This window comes from Sinohyriopsis cumingii, chromosome 2 (genome assembly GCF_028554795.1).
Source record: "Sinohyriopsis cumingii isolate HCF-2022 chromosome 2, ASM2855479v2, whole genome shotgun sequence".
In the NCBI taxonomy this organism is placed as follows: Eukaryota; Metazoa; Mollusca; class Bivalvia; order Unionida; family Unionidae; genus Sinohyriopsis; species Sinohyriopsis cumingii.
Genome location: NC_142962.1, coordinates 8,098,831 through 8,109,660, shown reverse-complemented (window position 1 = coordinate 8,109,660; position 10,830 = coordinate 8,098,831). Strand labels below are relative to the sequence as shown.

At 42.0% G+C, this 10,830-nt stretch overlaps 1 protein-coding gene across 1 annotated transcript; it reads left to right on the top strand.

The window, feature by feature from the left end:
* Positions 1 to 1,177: 1,177 nt before the first annotated feature.
* On the top strand, positions 1,178 to 3,738 carry LOC149804309 (uncharacterized). The gene has a single exon (XM_089951241.1). The coding sequence runs from the start codon at positions 2,143 to 2,145 to the stop codon at positions 3,736 to 3,738; it is 1,596 nt and encodes a 531-aa protein (XP_089807367.1). The 5' UTR covers positions 1,178 to 2,142.
* The last annotated feature ends 7,092 nt before the right edge of the window (positions 3,739 to 10,830 follow it).

Genomic DNA, 10,830 nt, shown 5'->3' with positions numbered 1-10,830 from the left:
GGAATGTTTTGCTTTTCAGTGAGGTTTTTGATTTGTAGGGTGAATGATTTTCACCAAAGCCACTTCCCAATGGGCTTCGTGATCTAATTGAATGACCTGAGGTAATTCGGCCGTGTAACAACACAAAGTGTTATTGAGAAACACCTCCATGGAACTGTCACTGGGTAAGGTTAAGTAAAATTGGTTATTGTTGTTCATAATTCCAGAGTTCTGTGACTGTCCGGGGGGTCACTGGAAGTGAGAGGAGTGTCTCCGCCCAAAATATGGTTGTTGTTGTTGGAGTGGTCACTGACACTGGACGCAAGATTCCCGTTGTCCCCGTTAGAGGAGTATTTCAGGGAAGGATTGGGAAGAAGGTAACCGATGCAACTGGTCAATAAAATGGTCCACAATTATTTGTCTCCTTGTTGCAAATTCAAATTGGCAATGGGCGCACCGATGACATAATACACCACAAAGATTCGGCAGAAAAAGACGATTTGAGTTTTAGCACACCTTTTCCACACCACACCCACAAGGATTGTTTTTGTAGATCTTGATGAGAAGAACTGAGTGAAGGAGTGGTCGCTGCAGTGGTAGCGGTAGCTGAGGCTGTGTGAAAGGGCATGATGTCACTTCTTTTTATAATCGATGACTTCCGGAGCGTGGATCCAAGAATAAAAATTGGGAGGATATCCTTTCCAACGCACTTTGACATCTTTGACACGTCGTTTTTCCACTTTTTACGGGTTCTGCGTTCAAGAATGCTTTCGATGTCGTACACGTCGTCTTCATTTTTGGTCACGCGGTATAACTCGGGTAAGTAAAACGTTCCTTTTAACACTTCCCCGTTCATGTCTTCCAATGTATAGACGGCAGGATGACGGCCATGCACTCGTCCATTGACACGAAACAATTCGGTGGTCCAATTGGGCAAGTAACCTTTGTAGAAAGTGCGTTTGGTTTTGCCAATGCGCACCATCTCCTACAGCCAGCACTTCACCTTTCTTGGGGACAGCCACCGTCGGGGATGTACCAAACAGGCGATCAGAAACGAGCACTTCGTTGTCGGGAGTCACTTCTTGGAGGGGGGGGGCCACGTCCAATGTTTCGTCTCTAAGATTAGTTGTACGCTTGCACCAGGTGCGGTAAGATATTGATGTACTTGAGAGTGTGGTAATGCGTAAAAATATTTCCACATGAGTTCTTTCAAAGTGCATTGAAAACGTTCCACGATGCTTGCTTTGGTTTCTGGATTCTCGGTGGTGAAAATATGAATGTCACGTTTATTTAATTCTTTTTGGAAAGCTTGGTTCAGAAATTTGGTATATTTGTCCGTTTGCCATCGAAGATACCATGACGTCTTGTGTACCATTACTAGTATAACCCACCAATTCAGTGCCAACGTACGGGTACAAGTGCGGAGGGGAAAGTGACCGTGCCAGAGAGAAGGCCGTGTCAACCTGTATTTTCCAATCAAGTAGTGTTTTGACTACAAGTAAAGCACAATAACAAGTAGTGTATTGACTACAAGTAAAGCACAATAACAAGTAGTGTACTGACTACAAGTAAAAGCATAATAACAAGTAGTGGTTTGACTACATGTGAATTGTGACAGTAGTGTCTGACTACATAAATGTTTGCAACCAGTAGTTGATTATATAGGTTTGCAACAAGCATTTGTTGATATGAAAGTTTGCTAGAGATATTTGTATACATGAAGTTTATATGGAGTTGCTAGAGCTTTTTGACTACATGAATGTGACATAGTAGTCAAAGTATATTTCATATGTGTTTTATATTCATTTTATATGCTTTTCTGTGTTATTTTCAAATCATTAGTACCAGTGTTTAATATATTGTCATTTGTCATCCACGAACGTGTTTATTGTTTCTTTAAAACCTTGCCCGGTCTCAAAGGGTCAGCTCGACTACGTTACAATTTTGGTGGCAGCGGTGGGATTGTACTTTCTATCCGAGAAAACTTTTGGATTGTTAATTTGAGTCTGCACATCCAACAGTGTCGGGGAAAGCCTTTGAGACAGGAGTGGTTTGAGAAATAATATTGTATATTTCATTGTAAACGAAACTGAACTTTATCTTTTATCAGAGAAGCATTTAATTTATTGACGCTCGTTTTAGAACGTACTAGTATTTAAAGTCATGTCGTCCACTAGCCAATTGGCAGAGCATGGTAAGCAATTGGGATATGAAGGGGAAACCTTACGACAGTTTATTAAGGATGAACAAAATAGAGAACAAGAGCGACGCGCCGAAGAACGAGAGGCCGAAAAAGAAAGGTTTCAACGTGAACAGGAAACAGAGCGCGAGAAACTAGAACTAAGCGCGCGCATTGAAAAGGAAAGAATCCAGGAAGAACGAGAGGCCGAAAAAGAAAGGTTTCAACGTGAACATGAAGCAGTGCGCGAGAAATTAGAGCTGGGCACGCGTATTGAAAGGGAAAAGCTAGAATTAGAACGGTCTCGACTAGAGAACGATAGGGTATCGCAACTGGGTAAATTCAAAAAACCACAACTTCCAGCATTCGAAGAAAATAAAGATGACTTGGATAGTTACCTGTTAAGATTCGAAAGATATGCTACTGCGCAAAAACTCAAAAAAGAAGAATGGGCATTACACCTTAGCACTTTGCTGAAAGGTAGAGCTTTTGAAGTGTACTCTAGGATACCGAGCGCAGAGGCAACTAATTACGATTTGTTAAAGGATGCATTGCTGAAAAGGTTTGAACTTACTGAAAAGGGTTTTAGGGAAAAATTCCGATTTAGTAAACCAGAAAAGGGAGAAAGCTTTGACCAGTTTGTATATAGGATATCTAATTACCTATTCCGTTGGTTAGCTTGCGGAGGAGTCGCAAAGACTTACGATGCAGTATGTGATTTTCTCATCAGAGATCAATTGCTAGCGGTATGTAGTAAGGAACTATTCCAATACTTAAAAGAGAAAACTATTAATAGGTCTAGTGAAATGGCTAAACAAGCAGATATATTCGCTGACGCACACGGAGGGGTTCTGAATGTGGTAGCCCGGGACACGAGGAGTCCTAAGGAAAGTAAGCAAGTGAATTCAGATAAGAGTAGTTTCGAGAAGAGTTTTTCACAAAACCGAAAGGGGGAATTAGTTAGGTCAGATCAGATGGGACCTAGAAGTCAGGATAGACAGAGAAAACAATGTTTTAGTTGCAGAGAATGGGTCCATATGTCTAGTGCGTGTCCGAAGCGTAAGAGGGATTTACCAAAAACGGTAGGGGTCTCGTATATGGTAGGTTCATCAGCTCGTGTAGAGAGCAATAGGAGTAGCTCCAATCAAAATGTGTCAAACGTAGCAATACAGAGCGAGGGGTTAGTGAATGGGGTTAGGGCTTCAGTACTTAGAGACACTGGATGTAATACTGTTGTTGTTAAGCAGAGTCTGGTAAGGCCAGATCAATACCTTGGAAAAACAGCGTCTGTCAGAATGATGGATAATACTGCAGTACAGTTGCCGACTGCATGCGTCCATATCGAAACACCCTATTGGACAGGCGCAGTGACAGCGTGTTGCGTAAAGCGACCGTTGTATGATTTAATTGTAAGTAACATAGAAGGGGTATTGAATCACATGGCACCAGGGATAACAATAGCCGATGTTCCAACTTCCATGGCTATTGAAACTAGGTGGCAAGCTGCTGAGAGTAAGAAACCTTTGCCAAAACTAAAAGTACCCGATGCTATACCAATGATAAAAAGGTGCATTAATTAAGGAGCAAACTAGAGACGAGTCGTTGTCGGTAATCAGAAATAAATCCGCGTCGGGGGAAGTCATGAAATATAAAGGTGGCGGTTGCCATAGATTTAAATATAACAACAATATTTTACATAGGGAGCATACTACTCGTGAAGGCAGACGATTTACACAGGTAGTGGTGCCACAGAACTATAGACCGCATGTGTTAAAGTTAGCACACGAGTCGACGATGGGGGGTCATCTGGGGTCTACAAAAACCAAAGACCGAGTATTTATGGAATTTTACTGGCCAGGGGCTCACGGTGATGTAACTAGGTATTGCAGATCATGTGACATTTGTCAAAAAACGCAATATAAAGGGAGAGTTAAGCGCGTACTCATCGGTAAAATGCCTTTGATTGAAACTCCATTCAAGCGCGTGGCGATAGATATTGTTGATCCGTTATCACCTCTTACAGATCGTATGAATAGGTACATCTTGACCATGGTCGATTATGCAACCAGGTACCCGGAAGCCGTCGCTCTACCATCCATCGAAACTGAGCGAGTGGCCGAAGCCTTAGTGGAAATGTTTTTAGTAGGCTGGGGATACCGGAAGAGATTCTGACAGACTGTGGGTCACAGTTCACATCAGAACTCATGGCAGAAGTTAGCAGACTTCTATCGATCAAGCAATTATGGACCACTCCGTACCACCCAATGTGCAACGGGCTAGTTGAGAAGTTCAATGGAACACTCAAACAAATGTTGCGACGGATGTGTGCAGAACGTCCGAACGATTGGGACAGATATCTCCATGCAGTATTGTTTTGCATACCGAGAGGTTCCTCAAGAGAGTCTAGGGTTTTCGCCTTTTGAACTCTTATATGGCAGAACGGTGCGAGGGCCGATGAAAATTCTAAGACAATTATGGTCGGATGACGAGGCAGATGACGAGATTCGAACCACATACCAGTATATGTGTGATTTGAAGGACAAGTTGAGAGAAACTTGTGCAATAGCCCATGAAACGTTAAGGCAAGCTAGCAGTCGCGCGGCTCGCTATTATAATTCAAAAGCGCGCGATAGAAAATTCAAAAATGGGGACAGAGTTTTGGTTTTACTTCCGACTGATAGAAACAAGTTAATGTTACAGTGGAAAGGTCCATATACCGTCGTAGATGAAAAGGGAGGTATGGATTATACTATTGATGTAGCTGGAAAGTTACGCATGTTCCATGCTAACTTATTAAAACTGTATTACGATCGAGCGAATGCAAATACAGAACAGGGAATTTTAAACGTAGTCGGTGTAGCCATCATCGAGGATGATGAGGAACAAGAGTCCGTTCCAGGACTTAATTTGAATGGAATACTGATTTACGAGATGGGTAAGACTGGAGTCAATGAGTCCCGATTTGACGGAATATCAAAGAAAGGAGGCTCAGGATCTTGTTGACAAATACCCAGACGTATTTTCGGACAAACCCGGTCAGACAGATGTTCTAGAGCATAGAGTTAAACTTACGTTACATGAACCATTTCGGGTCAAGGGTTACCCTATGCCTCATGCATCCAGAGATATCATCGGAAAGGAAGTTGAAGAAATGCTTAAGTTAGGAGTCGTAGAGAAGTCAGGCTCACCGTATGCATCGCCTGTCGTCCTAGTTAAAAAGAAAGATGGCACGAACAGGTTCTGCATTGATTTTCGCCAACTGAATACGCGAACGGTAGTTGACGCCGAACCCATACCGGACGTAGAGAGCATCTTCGTACGTATGGCAGGGCACAAATATATTACGAAGCTGGATCTGACAATGGAATATTGACAGATACCGCTGTCGGTCGAAACGAAAGAAATGACTGCGTTCGCCACCGAGAGTGGATTATACCAGTTTCGAGTTATACCATTCGGCTTGGTAAACGCTGGGGCTAGCTGTGTAAGTCTAATGCGGAAAGTGATGCAAGGGCTGAAGCATGTGGAAACCTATATTGACGATATCTTTATATACAGCGATACATGGGAAGAGCATCTGCGCGATGTTGCCAGGGTTCTAGATCGATTACGTAAAGCTAAGTTAACTGTACAACCTACCAAATGCAACGTGGGGTATGGAAGTTTAGAATGTTTGGGACACGTAGTTGGGAGGGTAAACGAGTTGAAACCCGACCCCAACAAACTTGCAGCAATCAGGGATTCAGTGCCACCTGTGTCAAAGAAGCAAGTTAGGTCATTTATTGGCCTGGCAGGATATTATCGTAAATTCATCCCTAATTTCGCGGCCATTGCCAGTCCTTTAACAGACCTGACCAAAAAGGGACAGCCAAATAAAGTTCAGTGGGGGAGAATCAGGACAGAGCTTTTAATACTTTAAAGAAGCTGCTCACAGAAGCCCTCATACTAAAGTTGCCAGAACTGAACAAATTGTTCATTCTGAGAACCAATGCTTCAGAGTTAGGACTAGGGGCGGTATTATTACAGGAACAGGATGGAATCAAACTCCCAGTCGCCTACGGCAGCAGGAAATTGCTTCCGAGAGAAAGGAATTTCTCGGTAATAGAAAAAGAGTGCTTGGCAGTAGTCTGGGGAATAGATACATTCCAAACCTACCTCCATGGCCGAGAATTCAATTTGGAAACAGACCATCAGCCTCTACTTTACCTCAATAAGGCCAAAATTAATAATTCACGGTTGATGCGATGGGCCTTGTCTCTACAACCTTACAGGTTCCGGACTGAAGCCATCAAAGGCACGGAAAATGTAGGTGCAGATTATCTCAGTAGAAATTGAACCATTCTGTTGACCATATCGTGTGATTTCGTCGTCTTAGAAAGTAGGTGTACTTTTGTGAAGGGGGGAGGTGTGTTACGAAATGCCCGATATGGCTCATTTAGTCTTCCATACTTTTCATATAATCAGGTTGTCTTGTTTCACGCGCCGTAATATTTCTGTAAATGTAATTTTTCGTCGTATCGCGTGACGCTTTTATTGCTCGCGCGGCACGTGCGAAATAATATATTATTGCGCACTACTATATATATATATCGGGTAGAGATATTGAAGGACACAGCCAATATAGAGCGAAGCTCTAAACGTATTCAGCTGTCGGGCAGGTGCCATTGTAATTTAGTTAGAGCCAAACAGTTGGGTGAGTCGAATGTTTTTTAGTCAACTCTTTTTATTATTTACAATAATTATTCAGTTTCGTAAAAGCACGTTCATTGTTGTATTATGTGGTCACATCGTTTATCGTATTTGCAATTCAGTTTATTAAGATATAACCTAGGCAATGTGGTAGCGAGTTAATTTCATCTAGTCACTATCACGACTAATTTCGAAAACATATTGTGTATGTATTAATGTCATAGCATTACGTATATTTATTTGTATTGCATCGCATTCCTATGTCATACTTCGTACCTGTCGTATATTCTTAAAGTAGTTGCAACAAGACCCATTCCAATTAAATTAGACTATTGGAAAGGTGTGTTTATTTTCCATATTCAGCTCGCCGGTTATGAGCAGCCTAATGGGCTTGTGGATACCATGACGTCTGGTGTACCATTACTAGTATAACCCACCAATTCAGTGCCAACGTACGGGTACAAGTGCGGAGGGGAAAGTGACCGTGCCAGAGAGAAGGCCGTGTCAACCTGTATTTTCCAATCAAGTAGTGTTTTAACTACAAGTAAAGCACAATAACAAGTAGTGTATTGACTACAAGTAAAGCACAATAACAAGTTGTGTACTGACTACAAGTAAAAGCATAATAACAAGTAGTGGTTTGACTACATGTGAATTGTGACAGTAGTGTCTGACTACATAAATGTTTGCAACCAGTAGTTGATTATATAGGTTTGCAACAAGCATTTGTTGATATGAAAGTTTGCTAGAGATATTTGTATACATGAAATTTATATGGAGTTGCTAGAGCTTTTTGACTACATGAATGTGACATAGTAGTCAAAGTATATTTCATATGTGTTTTATATTCATTTTATATGCTTTTCTGTGTTATTTTCAAATCATTAGTACCAGTGTTTAATATATTGTCATTTGTCATCCACGAACGTGTTTATTGTTTCTTTAAAACCTTGCCCGGTCTCAAAGGGTCAGCTCGACTACGTTACAATTTTGGTGGCAGCGGTGGGATTGTACTTTCTATCCGAGAAAACTTTTGGATTGTTAATTTGAGTCTGCACATCCAACAGTGTCGGGGAAAGCCTTTGAGACAGGAGTGGTTTGAGAAATAATATTGTATATTTCATTGTAAACGAAACTGAACTTTATCTTTTATCAGAGAAGCATTTAATTTATTGACGCTCGTTTTAGAACGTACTAGTATTTAAAGTCATGTCGTCCACTAGCCAATTGGCAGAGCATGGTAAGCAATTGGGATATGAAGGGGAAACCTTACGACAGTTTATTAAGGATGAACAAAATAGAGAACAAGAGCGACGCGCCGAAGAACGAGAGGCCGAAAAAGAAAGGTTTCAACGTGAACAGGAAACAGAGCGCGAGAAACTAGAACTAAGCGCGCGCATTGAAAAGGAAAGAATCCAGGAAGAACGAGAGGCCGAAAAAGAAAGGTTTCAACGTGAACATGAAGCAGTGCGCGAGAAATTAGAGCTGGGCACGCGTATTGAAAGGGAAAAGCTAGAATTAGAACGGTCTCGACTAGAGAACGATAGGGTATCGCAACTGGGTAAATTCAAAAAACCACAACTTCCAGCATTCGAAGAAAATAAAGATGACTTGGATAGTTACCTGTTAAGATTCGAAAGATATGCTACTGCGCAAAAACTCAAAAAAGAAGAATGGGCATTACACCTTAGCACTTTGCTGAAAGGTAGAGCTTTTGAAGTGTACTCTAGGATACCGAGCGCAGAGGCAACTAATTACGATTTGTTAAAGGATGCATTGCTGAAAAGGTTTGAACTTACTGAAAAGGGTTTTAGGGAAAAATTCCGATTTAGTAAACCAGAAAAGGGAGAAAGCTTTGACCAGTTTGTATATAGGATATCTAATTACCTATTCCGTTGGTTAGCTTGCGGAGGAGTCGCAAAGACTTACGATGCAGTATGTGATTTTCTCATCAGAGATCAATTGCTAGCGGTATGTAGTAAGGAACTATTCCAATACTTAAAAGAGAAAACTATTAATAGGTCTAGTGAAATGGCTAAACAAGCAGATATATTCGCTGACGCACACGGAGGGGTTCTGAATGTGGTAGCCCGGGACACGAGGGGTCCTAAGGAAAGTAAGCAAGTGAATTCAGATAAGAGTAGTTTCGAGAAGAGTTTTTCACAAAACCGAAAGGGGGAATTAGTTAGGTCAGATCAGATGGGACCTAGAAGTCAGGATAGACAGAGAAAACAATGTTTTAGTTGCAGAGAATGGGTCCATATGTCTAGTGCGTGTCCGAAGCGTAAGAGGGATTTACCAAAAACGGTAGGGGTCTCGTATATGGTAGGTTCATCAGCTCGTGTAGAGAGCAATAGGAGTAGCTCCAATCAAAATGTGTCAAACGTAGCAATACAGAGCGAGGGGTTAGTGAATGGGGTTAGGGCTTCAGTACTTAGAGACACTGGATGTAATACTGTTGTTGTTAAGCAGAGTCTGGTAAGGCCAGATCAATACCTTGGAAAAACAGCGTCTGTCAGAATGATGGATAATACTGCAGTACAGTTGCCGACTGCATGCGTCCATATCGAAACACCCTATTGGACAGGCGCAGTGACAGCGTGTTGCGTAAAGCGACCGTTGTATGATTTAATTGTAAGTAACATAGAAGGGGTATTGAATCACATAGCACCAGGGATAACAATAGCCGATGTTCCAACTTCCATGGCTATTGAAACTAGGTGGCAAGCTGCTGAGAGTAAGAAACCTTTGCCAAAACTAAAAGTACCCGATGCTATACCAATGATAAAAAAGGTGCATTAATTAAGGAGCAAACTAGAGACGAGTCGTTGTCGGTAATCAGAAATAAATCCGCGTCGGGGGAAGTCATGAAATGTAAAGGTGGCGGTTGCCATAGATTTAAATATAACAACAATATTTTACATAGGGAGCATACTACTCGTGAAGGCAGACGATTTACACAGGTAGTGGTGCCACAGAACTATAGACCGCATGTGTTAAAGTTAGCACACGAGTCGACGATGGGGGGTCATCTGGGGTCTACAAAAACCAAAGACCGAGTATTTATGGAATTTTACTGGCCAGGGGCTCACGGTGATGTAACTAGGTATTGCAGATCATGTGACATTTGTCAAAAAACGCAATATAAAGGGAGAGTTAAGCGCGTACTCATCGGTAAAATGCCTTTGATTGAAACTCCATTCAAGCGCGTGGCGATAGATATTGTTGATCCGTTATCACCTCTTACAGATCGTATGAATAGGTACATCTTGACCATGGTCGATTATGCAACCAGGTACCCGGAAGCCGTCGCTCTACCATCCATCGAAACTGAGCGAGTGGCCGAAGCCTTAGTGGAAATGTTTTTAGTAGGCTGGGGATACCGGAAGAGATTCTGACAGACTGTGGGTCACAGTTCACATCAGAACTCATGGCAGAAGTTAGCAGACTTCTATCGATCAAGCAATTATGGACCACTCCGTACCACCCAATGTGCAACGGGCTAGTTGAGAAGTTCAATGGAACACTCAAACAAATGTTGCGACGGATGTGTGCAGAACGTCCGAACGATTGGGACAGATATCTCCATGCAGTATTGTTTTGCATACCGAGAGGTTCCTCAAGAGAGTCTAGGGTTTTCGCCTTTTGAACTCTTATATGGCAGAACGGTGCGAGGGCCGATGAAAATTCTAAGACAATTATGGTCGGATGACGAGGCAGATGACGAGATTCGAACCACATACCAGTATATGTGTGATTTGAAGGACAAGTTGAGAGAAACTTGTGCAATAGCCCATGAAACGTTAAGGCAAGCTAGCAGTCGCGCGGCTCGCTATTATAATTCAAAAGCGCGCGATAGAAAATTCAAAAATGGGGACAGAGTTTTGGTTTTACTTCCGACTGATAGAAACAAGTTAATGTTACAGTGGAAAGGTCCATATACCGTCGTAGATGAAAAGGGAGGTATGGATTATACTATTGAT

Bases quoted from the DNA above. Each gene is read 5' to 3' on its own strand.
- LOC149804309 (XM_089951241.1), top strand. From the start codon at position 2,143: ATGTCGTCCACTAGCCAATTGGCAGAGCATGGTAAGCAATTGGGATAT.